Source organism: Coregonus lavaretus, assembly GCF_964263955.1.
Source record: "Coregonus lavaretus genome assembly, chromosome: 14".
Lineage (NCBI taxonomy): Eukaryota > Metazoa > Chordata > Actinopteri > Salmoniformes > Salmonidae > Coregonus > Coregonus lavaretus.
The window spans coordinates 13,641,066-13,660,575 of NC_140001.1; the positions used below are offsets into that span (position 1 = coordinate 13,641,066).

At 41.3% G+C, this 19,510-nt stretch overlaps 1 protein-coding gene across 1 annotated transcript; it reads left to right on the plus strand.

Moving 5' to 3' along the window:
- Nucleotides 1-2,696: 2,696 nt before the first annotated feature.
- LOC311141195 (uncharacterized protein) lies at nucleotides 2,697-12,719 on the plus strand. The gene is made up of 2 exons (XM_084176455.1): nucleotides 2,697-2,967; nucleotides 10,758-12,719. Exons 1-2 carry the CDS (start codon nucleotides 2,778-2,780, stop codon nucleotides 11,741-11,743), a joined length of 1,176 nt encoding a protein of 391 aa, XP_084032581.1. The 5' UTR covers nucleotides 2,697-2,777; the 3' UTR covers nucleotides 11,744-12,719.
- The last annotated feature ends 6,791 nt before the right edge of the window (nucleotides 12,720-19,510 follow it).

Consider the following 19,510-nt stretch of genomic DNA (forward strand, 5'->3'; position numbering starts at 1 on the left):
TCCAAAACATGCATCCCGTTTGCAATAAGGCACTAAAGTAAAACTGCAAAAAATGTGGCAAAGAAATTAATTGTATGTCCTGAATACAAAGCGTTATGTCATGTTTGTGGCCAATCCAACACAACACATCACTGAGTACCACTCTTCATATTTTCAAGCATAGTGGTGGCTGCATCATGTTATGGGTATGCTTGTCATCGGCAAGGACTAGGGAGTCCTTTTGAGCTAAGCACAGGCAAAATTCTAGAGGAAAATCTGGTTCAGTCTGCTTTCCAACAGACACTGGGAGACAAAATAACCTTTCAGCAGGACAATAACCTAAAATACAAGGCCAAATATACACTGGAGTTGCTTACCAAGACAACATTGAATGTCCATGAGTGGCCTAGTTAGTGTTTTGACTTAAATAGGCTTGAAAATCTATGGCCAGACTTGAAAATGGCTGTCTAGCAATGATCAACAACCAACTTGACAGAGCTTAAAGAATTTTTAAAAGAATGTGAAAATATTATACAATCCAGGTGTGCAGAGCTAGCGAACATAAAAGTATTCTGAAAAAATGTGCAAGAATTAACGTTGGCAACAAACGGAAATGTGTTCAGAATAAATAAATACACACAATATGTAAAAACCAGCTCCTCCTTCGACATAGATCGATCATCTCTAAAAACGAAAGCAGATAGCTTGCTACGGCCCACCACCCATAGTTTGCACTCCCTATTTTAATTTGCTCCATGGCTCAGGCGGCCAAATGGAGGGAAGGCTTTTAGCTCAGCTGCAAAGAGGAAGAACTTTGCAGCTGTTTCTGATTAATAAACAATGCCATGCTGGTGGGTGGTAGCGTTCAAATAAAACCCAGCCCTGACACGAAACGTAGGCTGAAAAGAATTTGCACGTCATCTCATAGGAAAAGACACGGCATTGATATGGATTTCCATGAATGTCCCATTTAGGATTTCAATATATCTTACTTTGACAAAAATGCAGATCTATTGACGTAAATCGTTTTACAACATCATTGGTAAACTTTGGCCCAAGGTTATTATATACTGAACTAAAATATAAAAACGCAACAATTGGGCCTCATGATCTCGTCACGGTATCTCTGTGCATTCAAATTGCCATTGATAAAATGCAATTGTGTTCGTTGTCCGTAGCCTATGCCTGCCCATACCATAATCCCATTGCCACCATGGGGCACTCTGTTCACAACGTTGACATCAGCAAACCGCTCGCCCACATGACGCCATACACGTGGTCTGTGGTTGTGAGGCCAGTTGGACGTACAGCCAAATTCTCTAAAACGACGTTGGTAGAGAAATTAATATTACATTATCTGGCAACAGCTCTGGTTGACATTCCTGCAGTCAGCATACCAATTGCATGCTCCCTCAAAATTTGAGACATCTGTGGCATTATGTTGTGTGACAAAACTGCACATTTTAGAGTGACCTTTTATTGTCCCCCAGCCTCTTTACACGGTCGTTCTCTTTCGGTGGGGAAACATTTTCCTGGTACTCTTATCATCTTTTCAAAGGCTCTGAATAGCTCAGGAACCGCTCTAAATCTATCATTGAAAATCACTCAACAACTCTATATTAGATCATTTTCACAAAATGCTAGTTGGTCAACAAGCTAAGTCGCTAGTCCATCACGTTGTTCTCTTCGATGTGGTAGTGAGGCATGATTGGTGGACTTGAGGGTCTGTTGCAGTAGAGACGCGCTGTGATTGGGTTTTGTCTAGAAAGACACAGCTTTAGTCAAAAATGGACTTTTCGTAGCAGGTTAGGAGAATTAACGTAGCAGGTTAAGAGGAGTAGGTTAAGGTTATGAAAAGGGTTCGGGTTAGAGTTAGTTAAAATGCAAAAGAAAAAACGGACATCAATTTGACGAAAGCTATATCCCATCTAGACATGACCCTGTGATGGGAACTCTATAAAAACGCAACTTCGATACAGTTACTACGTCAAATGACTTTTAGTAGCAGGTTATAACAGCATTTTCCTAACCTTCACCCAATTCTCCTAAACTGCTACCAAAGAGTTTCTAAACCCAGAGGCGCAACATAGCGAGACTTATGGGAACGCTTGCAAAACAGACCGGGCCGGGGTTTGAGAAGTCAATGAGAGAAGTGAAAAATGTTATTATTTCAACCTCGTGAAAGTGACAAACTGACACGTTTTCACTTTAATCAAAAACAACTTTATATCGAAGGAGTGCCTTTGAGTTGAAGGCCTGCACATGCGCAGTTCGGCGCGAGACGACCGTTAGACTCGATTACGTGTTTCTACGCATGAGTTTAGCTAGCCAACTTCGCCATGACATCGCGTACAAGTGTGATTGGGGATTTCAGTTGGAGAAGCAATTTTAGCTTATCTTTATACTGTAATGTCTTTGCTGCCACATTCATTATCCAATCCTGCTACGAAAAAGTAATTTCCGGTCAGGACTGGCGTGTCTTTAGGGACTCCTGTGATTGGCTAGACTGGAATATACCCGCGCGCTGAAATTGCAGTACCAAAGACAGAGTGTAAAGGTTGATCGGGTGTCATTGGCCACAGGGATTCCCACCTTCTCCTTTCTCTGCGGCATGGAAAAGAACAACATACCCATTTCACGCAATGTTTTTTGTCTCATTCACTACCCCGTACGGTGGCCACCGTAACCCCGCACAGTAGGTGGCGGCAATACACCAATAGGTTTTAGTTGTCTGCCATTAAACCTTTAAAGAAGAAGAAAGAACAACAAACGAGCTAGCTACCAACCATTCTGTGAAAATGTCTAATATAGAGTTATTGAGATTGATTTTCAACGAGCGATTTAGAGCGGGTCCAGAGCTATTCAGAGCTGTTGAAAATACGATAACAGAGTACCAGGAAAATGTTTCCCCATCGAAAGAGGAGAACGACTGTGTAAAGAGGCTGCTTGATATCATCCTTCTACCAGAGATACAGTTACATAGAGCAGGTTTGTTACTTTTTACGTCTCGCCATTAAACATGAATTTCATCAACATTGGCAATTCGTTAATTTAGCTAATTAACATGGGACATTTCTTGTTGATCAGTAACGTCGGGCCGGGGGAGCCCTAGCCCAAATGGACTAAAGGAGCCTAACGTTAGGCTACTCCTTTAGTAGCTTCAAGGACCTTACATATTATTTTTAAAAGGCGAATTGGCTCTGGAAGCCAAAACAGCCAAACCCTCCATCTAACCATTAATCAATTTTAAATTGTGGTACGGTTCTTTAAGTGATAATGCACGAGAAGCAGGTGTTAGTTGGATATATTCGTCGAGGGCCGTCAAACCGTGACAATATATCCAACAAACGCCGGCTTCGAGGGCATTATCACTTTTATACAACGGGTTACCAACATATTCAAATAATTATTGACATATTTTCATTTGTATTAATTTATTCGTATTATTTCATTCTTCCACAAGATATGGTCGACACAAATCAAGGGTTGCTAGAGAAGCGACCCAGTCGGTCGTTCTTTTGGTTCTGTATCTATAGACGCGACCCAGCCGTTCGTTCTAAATGTTCCATTGCCATACTGGCTGGCAACGTTCTTATCCCTTGCTTGCTAGGGATAAGTCAAGGGGTCTGAATACTTTCCGAAGGCACTGTATGTCCCTCTAGCTGCCCTGAATGCCTCTGCTGATCCCACAGCTATTGTATGCAGTAATCATGTGCCTATGAACCAGAGATATACTGTTAGCACTGAGGCGGTGTGCCCTAGTAGGAAGCCCACTGTGTGCAGCTCACCCTGCACCAACATAAATAGCATGAGCATGTCTACTTCTGCTAAGCATTCATATTTCAAGCTTCCCAGTAAAGCAATGAAAACAATCAAGCATCCCAGAAAAGTACTAAAAATATCCCACGTTAACATACAGTGAGGGAAAAAAGTATTTGATCCCCTGCTGATTTTGTACATTTGCCCACTGACAAAGAAATGATCAGTCTATAATTTTAATGGTATGTTTATTTGAACAGTGAGAGACAGAATAACAACAAAAAAATCCAGAAAAATGCATGTAAAAAATGTTAGAAATTGATTTGCATTTTAATGAGGGAAATAAGTATTTGACCCCCTCTCAATCAGAAAGATTTCTGGCTCCCATGTGTCTTTTATTCAGGTAATGAGCTGAGATTAGGAGCACACTCTTAAAGGGAGTGCTCCTAATCTCAGTTTGTTACCTGTATAAAAGACACCTGTCCACAGAAGCAATCAATCAATCAGATTCCAAACTCTCCACCATGGCCAAGACCAAAGAGCTCTCCAAGGATGTCAGGGACAAGATTGTAGACCTACACAAGGCTGGAATGGGCTACAAGACCATCGCCAAGCAGCTTGGTGAGAAGGTGACAACAGTTGGTGCGATTATTCGCAAATGGAAGAAACACAAAATAACTGTCAATCTCCCTCGGCCTGGGGCTCCATGCAAGATCTCACCTCATGGAGTTACAATGATCATGAGAACGGTGAGGAATCAGCCCAGAACTACATGGGAGGATCTTGTCAATGATCTCAAGGCAGCTGGGACCATAGTCACCAAGAAAACAATTGGTAACACACTACGCCGTGAAGAACTGAAATCCTGCAGCGCCCGCAAGGTCCCCCCTGCTCAAGAAAGCACATATACAGGCCCGTCTGAAGTTTGCCAATGAACATCTGAATGATTCAGAGGAGAACTGGGTGAAAGTGTTGTGGTCAGATGAGACCAAAATGGAGCTCTTTGGCATCAACTCAACTCGCCGTGTTTGGAGGAGGAGGAATGCTGCCTATGACCCCAAGAACACCATCCCCACCATCAAACATGGAGGTGGAAACATTATGCTTTGGGGGTGTTTTTCTGTTAAGGGGACAGGAGAACTTCACCGCATCAAAGGGACGATGGACGGGGCCATGTACCATCAAATCTTGGGTGAGAACCTCCTTCCCTCAGCCAGGGCATTGAAAATGGGTCGTGGATGGGTATTCCAGCATGACAATGACCCAAAACACACGGCCAAGGCAACAAAGGAGTGGCTCAAAAAGAAGCACATTAAGGTCCTGGAGTGGCCTAGCCAGTCTCCAGACCTTAATCCCATAGAAAATCTGTGGAGGGAGCTGAAGGTTCGAGTTGCCAAACGTCAGGCTCGAAACCTTAATGACTTGGAGAAGATCTGCAAAGAGGAGTGGGACAAAATCCCTCCTGAGATGTGTGCAAACCTGGTGGCCAACTACAAGAAACGTCTGACCTCTGTGATTGCCAACAAGGGTTTTGCCACCAAGTACTAAGTCATGTTTTGCAGAGGGGTCAAATACATATTTCCCTCATTAAAATGCAAATCAATTTTTGACATGCGTTTTTCTGGATTTTTTTGTTGTTATTCTGTCTCTCACTGTTCAAATAAACCTACCATTAAAAATATAGACTGATCATGTCTTTGTCAGTGGGCAAACGTACAAAATCAGCAGGGGATCAAATACTTTTTTCCCTCACTGTATGTAGGCTAAGAAACAAGGTTTATGAAGTCAATAACTTGCTAGTAACAGATTACATTCATGTTCTGACTATCTCTGAAACACACTTCGATAATACCTTTGATGTTATAGTGGTAGCCATACATGGTTATAACATCTACAGAAAAGACAGAAATCCCAATGGGGGCGGTGTTGCGGTCTATATTGAGAACCACATTCCTGTAAAGCTTAGAGAAGATCTCATGTTAAATACTGTTGAAGTAATATGGCTACAGGTTCATCTGCCTCACCTAAAGCCAATTCTTGTGGGAAGCTGCTATAGACCACCAAGTTCTAACAGTCAGTATCTGGATAATATGTGTGATATCAACAGAGAGGTATGTTTTCTGGGTGATTTCAATATTGACTGGCTTTCATCAAGCTGCCCACTCAAGAAAAAGCTTCAAACTGTAACCAGTGCCTGCAACCTGGTTCAGGTTATCATTCAATGTATTGATCACATCTTTACTAATGCTGCAGAAATTTGCTTTAAAGCAGTATCCAAATATCATCGTATGTAGTGATCACAATATAGTAGCCATATCTAGGAAAACCAAAGTTCCAAAGGCTGGGCCTAATATAGTGTATAATAGGTCATACAATACGTTTTGTAGTGATTCTTATGTTGATGATGTAAAGAATATTTGCTGGTGTGTAATGAGGAGCAACCAGACGCTGCACTTGACACATTTATGAAATTGCTTATCCCAGTTACTAATAAGCATGCACCCATTAAGAAAATGACTGTAAAAACGGTTAAATCCGCATGGATTGATGAGGAATTGAACAATTGTATGGTTGAGAGGGATGAGGCAAATAAGTCTGGCAGCACAACCGATTGGCAAACGTACTGCAAATTGACAAATTGTGACTAAATTGAATAAGAATAAACTATACTATGAAACAAAGATAAATTATATAAAGAATGATAGTAAAAAATCTTTGGAGCACCCTAAATTAAATTTTGGGCAAAAAGGCAAACCCAGCTCCATCATTCATTGAATCAGATTCATCACAAAACCCACTGATATTACCAACTACTTTAATTATTTTTTGGCAAGATTAGCAAACTTAGGCATGACATGCCAGCAACAAACGCTGACACTACACATCCAAGTATATCTGACCAAATTATGAAAGACAAGCATTGTAATTTTGAATTCCGAGTGTGGAAGAGGTGAAAAAATTGTCTATCAACAATGACAAGCCACCGGGGTCTGACAACTTGGAAGGAAAATTTAGGATAATAGCGGACGATATTGCCACTCCTATTTGCCATATCTTCAATTTAAGCCTACTAGAAAGTGTGTGCCCTCAGGCCTGGAGGGAAGCAAAAGTCATTCCACTACGTAAGAATAGTAAAGCCCCCTTTACTGGCTCAAATGTTGCCAACCCTTAGTAAACTTTTGGAAATAATTGTGTTTGACCAGATACAATGCTATTTTACAGTAAACAAATTGACAACAGACTTTCAGCACGCTTATAGGGAAGGACATTCAACAAGCACAGCACTTACACAAATGACTGATGATTGGCTGAGAGAAATTGATTATAAAAAGATTGGGGGGGGTGTGTTTTGTTAGACTTCAGTGTGGCTTTTGACATTATCGATCATAGTCTGCTGCTGGAAAAACGTATGTTATGGCTTTACACCCCCTGCTATATTGTGGATAAAGAGTTAGCTGTCTAACAGAACACAGAGGGAGTTCTTTAATGGAAGCCTCTCCAACATTATCCAGGTAGAATCAATAATTCCCCAGGGTAGCTGTCTAGGCCCCTTACTTTTTTTCAATCTTTACTAACGACATGCCACTGGCTTTTAGTAAACCCATTGTGTGTATAAATGCGGATGACTCAACACTATACACGCCAGCTACTACAGCGAATGAAATGACTGCAACACTTAACAAAGAGCTGCAGTTAGTTTCAGAATGGGTGGCAAATAATACATTAGTCCTAAATATTTCAAAAACTAAAAGCATTGTATTTAGGACAAATCATTCACTAAATATTGTAATTAATAATGTGGAATTGAACAAGTTGAGGTGACTAAACTGCTTGGAGTAACCTTGGATTGTAAACTGTCATGGTCAAAACATATTTATACAACAGTAGGTAAGATGGGGAGAAGTCTGTCCATAATAAAGCCTTCTTAACAGCACTATCAACAAGGCAGGTCCTACAGGCCCTAGTTTTGTCGCACCTGGACTATAGGTCCCGTATAGCTCAGTTGGTAGAGCATGGCGCTTGCAACACCAGGGTTGTGGGTTTGATTCCCATGGGGGACTAGTATGAAAAAAGTATGAAAATGTATGCACTCACTACTGACGTAAATGTAAATGTTCAGTCGTGTGGTCAGGTGCCACAAGGAGGGACTTAGGAAAATTGCAATTGGCTCAGAACAGGGCAGCACGGCTGGCCCTTGGATGTACACAGAGAGCTAACATTAATAATATGTCAATCTCTCCTGGCTCAAATTGGAGGAGCGATTGACTTCATCACTACTTCTTTTTGTGAGAGGTATTGACATGTTGAATGCACCGAGCTGTCTGTTTGAACTACTGGCACACAGCTTGGGCACCCATGCATACCCCACAAGACATGCCACCAGAGGTCTATTCACAGTTCCCAAGTCCAAAACAGACTATGGGAGGCGCACAGTACTATATAGAGCCATGACTACATGGAACTCTATTCCACATCAAGTAACTCATGCCAGCAGTAAAATTAGATACAAAAAAAAAATAAGATAAAAATACACCTTATGGAACAGCGGGGACAGTGAAGAGACACAAACACAGGCACAGACACATGCATACACACACACGATAACATACACACATGTACACATGGATGTTGTGTTGTAGATATGTGGTAGTAGAGTAGTGGCCTGAGGGCACACACTTAATATGTTGTGAAATCTGTTGTGAATGTATTGTAATGTTTTTAATAACTGCCTTAATTTTTCTGGACCCCAGAAAGCAGCTAATGGGGATCCATAATAAATACAAATACAAAGCTAAATAGGCTAATAACACTAACACTCTAATATTACAGGGGGAGGAGTATCACGTTATTCACTTAGCCTAGCACAGATGAGCAGCGTTTTTCCCGCTTTTTATGAAATTCCAAAGGAGTCATACCTAACCATCCAGTGGCTTTCCATAGCCCCCCTAAACACACTCCGCGGCGCGCTCTGTCCATGGTGCTGATACAGTGCAGCGGAGATACAGATTTCACACCAGCCTGTCACTCAAATATTTGAGCTTTTTTGCAATTTTTTTTATAGGGACATAAAACTAAAACTGAGTGGGCACAAGTTTCTACTGAGGGGGCTAAGCCCTCTTTTGCAGCCTCGGGAGCCGGGCCAGGGATCCGGACACAGAACTGGTCCCTACTTTAAACATTTGCGGGTCCCAATTTTTGAAATATACACTGAGCAAAAATATAAACGCAACATGTAAAGTGTTGGTCCCATGTTTCATGAGTTGAAATAAAAGAAACCAGAAATGTTCCATACGCACAAAAAGCTTATTTCTCTCAGATTTTGTGCATACATTTGTTTACATCGCTGTTAGTGAGCATTTCTCCCTTGCCAAGATAATCCATCCGCCTGACAGGTGTGGCATATCAAGAAGCTGATTAAACAGCATGATCATTACACAGGTGCACCTTGTACTGGGGACAATAAAAGGTCACTCTAAAATGTACAGTTTTGTCACACAACACAATGCCACAGATGTCTCAAGTTTTGAGGGAGCGTGCAATTGGCATGCTGACAGCAGGAATATCCACCAGAGCTGTTGCCAGAGAATTGAGTTTGGGAAACACTGGGCTAACCAACTATCTAAATCTTGTAGTTATCATTGCCAGATTACAGTCGCATTCCCCTGCTCAGATGTTGAATGCATCAACCAATGGTTGCGTGCCACGTCATTGACTGTGTTGTCGGGCACCAGATTGCTATAACTATGATGTGGTAGCTGATATGTAAAATACCTATCCTGGCATTGTAAGATCTGGCATTCGTCAGCAACTCCTGGGCAGACGAACGCACCCTTTGTGTCCAGGGGCCTCGACCCCCAGGTGGCCCCCATTTGATTTTGTTGAGTCACTCAGGTATCGTACAGTATGAACACACATAATACATAGGCAAAGTGTGTAGAATAGCAGGGAATTAGCTTTAAAATGGCTAAATGTTCTCTCCACCAACGACGGGTGTGAACAGTTTGGCGTCACATGGGTCACGAGGTGGGGGTTTGTTACTACGCCGATAATTTACAATATCCATCTGGAACTTTGCCATCTAGGAAATTTGTGTGACCGGACCTTCTCAAATAGCAGTTGAGTACCCCTGGCTTAGGTAATGAAAAGCACTGTCAGCTATTTTTCAACTAACGTTTACATGGCAAAACTTTCTACGTTCTTGTCTTGGAAGACACCGGTGTCTTCTAAACTCCCATTGCTAGTTGCAGGTGGAACGTTTTGACTTGAAAATGCTCTGTTATTAAATACAATAAATGTTTGCTACAAATTGATTTAATTTAATAACAGATCATTTTCTATATTCCAATGTTTCCCCTGCAATAAGCTATGGGAGTTTAGAAAATACCAGTGACTTCCAAATCGAGAACGAAGAAAGTGTCGCTAAATTAAGGTTAATCGAAAATATCCTAATTGTGGCTAAACCGCAATGCACGACCTCAGACACAAGCTTTAGCTCTGATGCTGAGGTTCCAGTTTACATGGCTAGTGGAGCTCTGGAGAACCCAAGGCCACATTGAGTAAACATTGCGAAATGTTTTGCTACTGTTTATTGCGGTGTGCACTAATGAATATGACCCATGGGGCGTCATAGTATAGGCTTCATGGCACAACATGCAACGCTTCATTAAACGGAAACAATGTTAAACACAACATGCAACGCTTCATTAAACGGAAACAATGCTGTTCTGAACAACCAGTTAAAAAACATTGTGATTATGGTGGTTTAGAGGGTGGATGTGTACGTAAACCTTGGGATCATTCCATAACATTAGTAATTCCATGAGCGTTGCAAACGAGTAACATACATATGAAGGTAGAATAATTAACATTGAATGGTCCAAATAGGCATACAAAGCTTTTCATGTGTGTTCTAATGGTAACTTAGTTGTTCGCAGCACCTGAAATATTGCCAGGTTTACAGAAACCCTTATTTCATGTCAGTGTTTGACTTCTAATACATTCTTTCTCATTCCCTTCAGACCTCCAGAAAACCACACTCTCTAAAGAGGAGGTTCCCCCTGAGCAGCAGCATGGTGAGCAGGCATGGAGCCTCAGTCTGGGGCAGGAGGACTCGAAGCCCACACAGATTAAAGAGGAACAGGAGGAACTCCAGACCAGCCAGGGAAAAGAGCCACTTCAAGAGCTGAAGTATGATACTAAAGACTCTGTATTCATTCCTTCCAGTGTGAAAAGTGAGTCTGACGAGTACCCAACTCAGTCCTCACATCTGAGCATAACCCTAAGTAAAGAATGCAAAGACAGAGACCCCTCCACTGAACAGATCAAAACAGAACCTGGGGAAGAGGACTCATCAGAACTAGCCAGTGACTATAAGCCCATCTCTGCAGTAAATCCAGCCTGTTCTGCAGCTCAGGGTGAAAACATGAGCAGGGACTGGAAGGAGAGTGAAGGACCTCTGTCAGCTTTGAAGACCCGGAAATCAAAGAGGATGCAGACAGAAAAAGGACAAAGCTCCCTTATCAGCTCTAAGGGCAGGAAATCCGTGGTGTCCCATCTGAAATCACCTGTCAGATCCAGATCTAAAGATATGACGCATAGGATTATTAACACAGGCGAGAAGTCGTATTGCTGTCGTGATTGTGGAAAATATTTTGCTCAAAGAGGAAATCTAAATAAACATATGACGATTCACACAGGGGAGAAATCATATTGCTGTCCTGAATGTGACAAACGTTTTACTCGAAACAATCAACTGCAATTGCATATGAAGATTCATGCAGGTGAAAAACCACATCAGTGTAGTCTGTGTAACAAATCTTTCAGCGTGAGAGGTTATCTGCAAAGGCATATGAAGGTTCACAGTGACACAAGGGATAAACCATATAGCTGGCAGGATTGTGGCAAAGCATTTGTTCTGAGTGAAAATCTGACTGTGCATAGGAGGGTTCACACAGGGGAGAAACTCTATTTTTGCCATGAGTGTGGCAAATGTTTCCCTTTATAGCGGTTCTCTGCAATCTCATATGAAGATCCACACAGGAAACAAACCACATCATTGTCATCTTTGTAGCAAATGTTTCATCAGTAGCAGTAATCTGAGAGTGCATATGAGGATTCACACGGGTGATAAACCGTTTCACTGCCAGGATTGTGACAAATGTTTCACTAACAAATCCAATCTGAATAAGCATATAAGGAGACGGCATATGGGGAGTCACAGAGGGGAAGAAACTATATTACTGTTAAAATAGTGGCAAATCTTTCACCACTGGTTTCCAACTCACTAAGGGTATATTTGTCCTGTGCATAGAAAATGCTTAGTGATGCAAATCCATTAAATAGTCATCAGAGAATACACACTGAGGAGAAAATATGTAAGTGCAGTGATTGTGATTAATGCTTGAAAATAAATGAAACCCTGAGAGGACACATGTAGAGAATGCACAAAACATGACCGTACCCTGTGTGGGCATCAGACAGAAGATTGAGAGGTAGATGTTTCAACTTCCACAAGTGGAGACAGTTCTTGGGGTGTCTGAATTAATAAATAATTAAACTCTTGAGAATGTTGCATGATGAACAAAAAGTTGTCTAACAGAGACATCTGTGGATTTCTGAGCAACGAGTCCCTGCTCATTAGTTTGACACACAGGACATTTGACTGCAGTCCTCTGTAGATGCTACTTGAACTCACAAACTCACTGCATTATTTGACGTTTGTCCTACTGACCTTGGGAAACTAGTGGGAATTCCAAATAACCTCTGCTACATTTAGACTCCGGCATACAGTGCCTTGCAAAAGTATTCATCCCCCTTGGCGTTTTTCCTATTTTGTTGCATTACAACCTGTAATTTAAATGGATTTTTATTTGGATTTCATGTAATGGACATACACAAAATAGTCCAAATTGGTGAAGTGAAATGAAGAAAAGAAACTTGTTTCAAAAAATTATACAAAATAAATAACGGAAATGTGGTGCGAGCATATCTATTCACCCCCTTTGCTATGAAACCCCTAAATAAGATCTGGTGCAACCAATTACCTTCAGAAGTCACATAATTAGTTAGATTGCAGTGAGGTGGACTTTATTTAAGTGTCACATGATCTGTCACATGATCTCAGTATATATACAGTGGGGAGAACAAGTATTTTGATGCACTGCCGATTTTGCAGGTTTTCCTACTTACAAAGCATGTAGAGGTCTGTAATTTTGATCATAGGTACACTTCAACTGTGAGAGACGGAATCTAAAACAAAAATCCAGAAAATCACATTGTATGATTTTTAAGTAATTAATTTGCATTTTATTGCATGACATAAGTATTTGATACATCAGAAAAGCAGAACTTAATATTTGGTATAGAAACCTTTGTTTGCAATTACAGAGATCATACGTTTCCTGTAGGTCTTGACCAGGTTTGTACACACTGCAGCAGGGATTTTGGCCCACTCCTCCATACAGATCTTCTCCAGATCCTTCAGGTTTCGGGGCTGTCGCTGGGCAATACGGACTTTCAGCTCCCTCCAAATATTTTCTATTGGGTTCAGGTCTGGAGACTGGCTAGGCCACTCCAGGACCTTGAGATGCTTTTGTTTATAAATGATGTTGAAATAAACATGTTTCCAACCACTATCATACACTCACAAACTGAAATCATACAGTATGTACAATCAGTTAGTGAGAGAGGTTTGAAACAAAAATCTCCAATTTGGACTCCAGACCAAAGGACACATTTCCACCGGTCTAATGTTCATTGCTCATGTTTCTTGGCCCAAGCAGGTCTCTTCTTATTATTGGTGTCCTTTAGTAGTGGTTTCTTTGCAGCAATTTGACCATGAAGGCCTGATTCACACAGTCCCCTCTGAACAGTTGATGTTGAGATGTGTCTGTTACTTGAACTCTGTGAAGCATTTATTTGGGCTGCCATTTCTGAGGCTGGTAACTCTAATGAGCTTATCCTCTGCAGCAGAGGTAACTCTGGGTCTTCCATTCCTGTGGCGGTCCTCATGAGAGCCAGTTTCATCATAGCGCTTGATGGTTTTTGCGACTGCGCTTGAAGAAACTTTCAAAGTTCTTGAAATGTTCCGTATTGACTGACCTTCATGTCTTAAAGTAATGGACTGTCATTTCTCTTTGCTTATTTGAGCTGTTCTTGCCATAATATGGACTTGATCTTTTACCAAATAGGGCTATCTTCTGTATACCCCCTCCACCCCCCCACCTTGTCAAAACACAACTGATTGGCTCAAACACATTAAGAAGGAAATCAATTCCACAAATTAACTTTTAAGAAGGCACACCTGTGAATTGAAATGCATTCCAGGTGACTACCTCATGAATCTGGTTGAGAGAATGCCAAGAGTGTGCAAAGCTGTCATCAAGGCAAAGGGTGGCTTTTTGAAGAATCTCAAATCTCAAATATATTTTGATTTGTTTAACACTTTTTTGGTTACTACATGATTACATATGTGTTATTTCATAGTTTTGATGTCTTCACTATTATTCTACAATGCATTTTTCAGGAGGTTCACCAATAGACTGATTCTAGTAAAACATCACATTTTGAATCAAAACTCAATGATGGACCACTACAATGAGCATATGTGCTGACAATGGTGAGAGACAGAGAGAGTGAGAGAGACCCAATGTGGGACCTGCGGTTGATCCACCCAGGGGGGTGATATTTGGGCCCCCGCTCTCTCTCCCAGCTCGACAGTGTGCTCCAGCCAGCCACACAGCCAGACCTCCCTCTCAGTCACACACCTAGCAGAACCATCAATCTACAGGATTAAAACCCAGCTCCTCGATTCATCACCAGCCAGGGTAATGATCACCACCCTCACTGGGCAGCGTGAGAAAATACCCATTACAACAATCTCATGTTAGCTCTGCAACCAGAAGGCTACAGTTATGCGTAAGTAGAGAGAACTGTATCTGCAAAGCCTATGGAATAGCAACTGAGAAACAGGTGCAGAAAAGCCATATTTGTTTGACTGTTTTAGTGGCTACTTAAGACTGGACTTAGGCCAATTGTTCCTTTAAACAGGATTGATTGCAGACATACAGTACCTTCAGAAATTACTCACACCCCTTTACTTTTTCCACTTTGCTCAGCCGTGAAGTGGTAGGCTGCACAAGCTCAGAGAATGGGACCGCCGAATGCTGAAGCGTGTAAAAATCGTCTGTCCTCAGTTGCAACACTCACTACCGAGTTCCAAACTGCCTCTGGAAGCAATGTCAGCACAACAACTGTTCGTCGGGAGCTTCATGAAATGGGTTTCCATGGCCGAGCAGCCGCACACAAGCCTAAGATCAAGCGTCGGCTGGAGTGGTGTAAAGCTCACCGCCATTAGACTCTGGAGCAGTGGAAACACATTCTCTGTAGTGATGAACAACGCTTCACCATCTGGCAGTCCGATGGATTAATCTGGGTTTGGCGAATGCCATGACAACACTACCTGCGCAAATGCATAGTGCCAACTCTAAAGTTTGGTGGAGGCTGTTTTTCATGGTTCGGGCTAGGCTCCTTAGTTCCAGTGAAGGGAAATATTAACGCTACAGCATACAATGACATTCTAGAGATTCTGTGCTTCCAACTTTGTGGCAACAGTTTGGGGAAGGCCCTTACCTGTTTCAGCATGACAATGCCCCTGTGCACAAAGCGAGGTCCATACAGAAATGGTTTGTCGAGATTGGTGTGGAAGAACTTAACTGGCCAGCACAGAGCCCTGACCTCAACCCCACCGAAAAATGTGGGATAAATTGGAATGCCGACTACGAGCCAGGCCTAATCGCCCAACATCAGTGCCCTACCTGAATGGAAGCAAGTCCCAGCAGCAATGTTCCAACATCTAGTGGAAACCCTTCCCAGAAGAGTGGAGAATGTTATAGCAGCAAAGGGGGGACCAACTCCATATTAATGCCCATGATATTGGAATGAGATGTTTGACGAGCAGGTGTCCACATACTTTTGGTCATTTTGTCTGTTTATGCTTGCCATAAAAAAATTGTTGAATATTTATTGACTCAAGACAGCTCAGCTTTTCATTTTTAATTAATGTATAAACATTCCTAAAAACATAATTCCACATTGACATTATGGGGAATTGTGTGTAGATCAGGGACACAAAATCTAAATTTAATCCATTTTAAATTCAGGCTTCAACACAACCAAATGTGGAAAGAGTCAAGAGCTGTAGATACTTTCTGAAGGCACTGTACATACCCAGCCATCACCTGTGTCTCAAGATGTCTTGAGACATTGCTGTTTTGAAGATGTCTTAGGATGTCTTAAGACACATTTCTAAGACGTCTGTTGAGACGCAACTTGTGTCTCAAGATGTCTCAAAACACGACTTGTGTCTCAAGACATCTCAAAACACCCAATGCCATTTTGTGCCATGTCTTGAAGACATGCAATGCTATGTCTCAAGACACTATCGTAATTTAATACATTGCTTTGAGACACCACTTAGACAGCACCTGACAACATTTCATGTACTGTATACTGAACAAAAATGTAAATGTAACATGCAACAATTTCAAAGATTTTACTGAGTTACAGTTCATATAAGGAATACAGTCAATTGAAATAAATTCATTAGGCCCTAATCTAAGGATTTCACATGACTTGGATTACAAATATGCATCTGTTGGTCACAGATACCTTAAAAAAAAAAGGAGGGAGTGGATCAGAAAACCCAGTCAGTATCTGGTGTGACCACCATTTGCCTCATGCAGCGCGACACATTTGTATTTCTATTTATTATGGATCCCCAATAGCTGCTGCCGAGGCAGTTTTACATTTTAAAAACATTACAATACATTCATAACAGATTTCACAACATATTAAGTGTGTGCCCTCAGGCCTCTACTCTACTACCACATATCTATAACACAAAATCCATGTGTACATGTGTGTATAGTGCATATGTTATTGTGTGTTTGTATGCATGTGTCTATGTTTGTGTTGCTTCACAGTCCCCGCTGTTCCATAAGGTGTATTTTTATCTGTTTTTTAAATCTAATTTTACTGCTGTCATTAGTTACTTGATGTGGTATCACGGTATCTCTGTTCATTCAAATTGCTATCGATAAAATAAAATTGTGTTCATTGTCAATAGCTTATGCCTGCTCATACCATAACCTCACCGCCACCATGGGGCACTCTGTTCACAACGTTGACATCAGCAAACCGCTCGCCCACAAGACGCCATACACGTGGTCTGCAGTTGTGAGGCCGGTTGAAACCTATTGCCAAATTCTCTAAAACGATGTTGGAGGTGGCTTATGGTAGCGAAATTAACATTCAATTCTCTGGCAACAGCTCTGGTGGCCATTCCTGCGGTCAGCATGTCAATTACACGCTCCCTCAAAACCTGAGACATCTGTGACATTGTGTTGTGTGACAAAACTGCACATTTTAGAGTGGCCTTTTATTGTCCCCAGCACAAGGTGCACCTGAGTAATGATCAGGCGGTTTAATCAGCTTCTTGATATGCCACACCTGTCAGGTGGATGGTTTATCTTGGCAAATTATAAATACTCACTGACTTTAAGCATCAGTTGTCAGAGCACCTTACCGATCACTGCACCTGTACACAGCCCATCTGAAATTAGCCCGCCCAACTACCTCATCCCTATTTGTTATTTATTTTGCTCATTTGTACCCCATTTGCACATCATCTCTTGCACATCTATCATTCCAGTGTTAATACTAATTGTAATTATTTTGCACTATAGCCTATTTATTGCCTTACCTCCATAACTTGCTACATTTGCACACACTGTATTTATATTTATTTCTGTTGTATTTTTGACTTTGTTTTGTTTTACCCCATATGTAACTCTGTGTTGTTGTTTTTATCGCACTGCTTTGCTTTATCTTGGCCAGGTCACAGTTGTAAATGAGAACTTGTTCTCAACTGGTTTACCTGGTTAAATAAAGGTGAAATAAAATAAATAAATAAATAAAAACTCACTAACAGGTATGTAAACAAAGTTGTGCACAAAATTTGAGAGAAATAAGCTTTTTGTGCATATGGAACATTTCTGGGATCTTTTATTTCAGCTCAAGAAACATGGGACCAACACTTTACATGTTGCATTTATATTTTTGTTCAGTGTACATATATTATTGAATAATGATTGTAGTGTCTCAAAGCATGGTATTAAATTGCACAAAATGGCATTGGGTGTCTTGAGAGACAAGTCGTGTCTCAAGACACCTAATGTCATTTTGTGCCATGTCTTGAAGACATGCAATGCTATGTCTCAAGACACTTACGCAATTTAATACCATGCTTTGAGACACCATTTAGACAGCACCTGACATTTCATGTACAGCGCATTCGGAAAGTATTCAGACCCCTTGACTTTTTCCACATTTTATTACATTACAGCCTTATTCGAAAATGGATTAAATCGTTTTTTTTTTTTCTCCTCATCAATTTACACACAATACCCCATAATGACGAAGCAGAAAAATGTTTTTAGAAATGTTTGCAAATGTATATACAGTTGAAGTCATTAAAACTCATTTTTCAACCACTCCACAAATTTATAATAATAATAATATGCCATTTAGCAGACGCTTTTATCCAAAGCGACTTACAGTCATGCGTGCATACATTTTTTTTTGTGTATGGGTGGTCCCGGGGATCGAACCCACTACCTTGGCGTTACAAGCGCCGTGCTCTACCAGCTGAGCTACAGAGGACCAACAATTTCTTGTTAACAAACTATAGTTTTGGCAAGTCGGTTAAGACATCTACTATGTGCATGACACAAGTAATCTTTCCAACAATTGTTTACAGACAGATTATTTCACTTATAATTCACAGTATCACATTTCCAGTGGGTCAGAAGTTTACATACACTAAGTTGACTGTGCCTTTAAACAGCTTGGAATACTCCAGAAAATGACCTGTGGATGTATTTCAAGGCCTACCTTCAAACCCAGTGCCTCTTTGCTTGACATCATCGGAAAATCAAACGAAATCAGCCAAGACCTCAGACCTCCACAAGTCTGGTTCATCCTTGGGAGCAATTTCCAAACGCCTAAAGGTACCACGTTCATCTGTACAAACAATAGTACGCAAGTATAAACACCATGGGACCACGCAGCCGTCATACCTCCCAGGAAGGAGACGTGTTCTGTCTCCTAGAGATGAACGTACTTTGGTGCGAAAAGTGCAAATCAATCCCAGAACAACAGCAAAGGACCTTGTGAAAATGCTGGAGGAAACAGGTATAAAAGTATCTATATCCACAGTAAAACGAGTCCTATATCGACATAACCTGAAAGGCCGTTCAATAAGGAAGAAGCCACTTCTCCAAAACCGCCATAAAAAAGCCAGACTATAGTTTGTAACTGCGCATGGGGACAAAGATCTTACTTTTTGGAGAAATATCCTCTGGTCTGATGAAACAAAAATAGAACTGTTTGCCCATAATGACCATCGTTATGTTTGGAGGAAAAAGGGGGTGTTGCAAGCCGAAGAACACCATCCCAACCGTGAAGCATGGGGGTGGCAGCATCATGCTGTGGGGGTGCTTTGCTGCAGGAGGGACTGGTGCACTTCACAAAATAGATGGCATCATGAGGAAGGAAAATGATGTGGATATATTGAAGCAACATTTCAAGACATCAGTCAGGACGTTAAAGCTTGGTCGCAAATGGGTCTTCCAAATGGACAATGACCCCAAGCATACTTCCAAAGTTGTGGCAAAATGGCTTATGGACAACAAAGTCAAGGTATTGGAGTGGC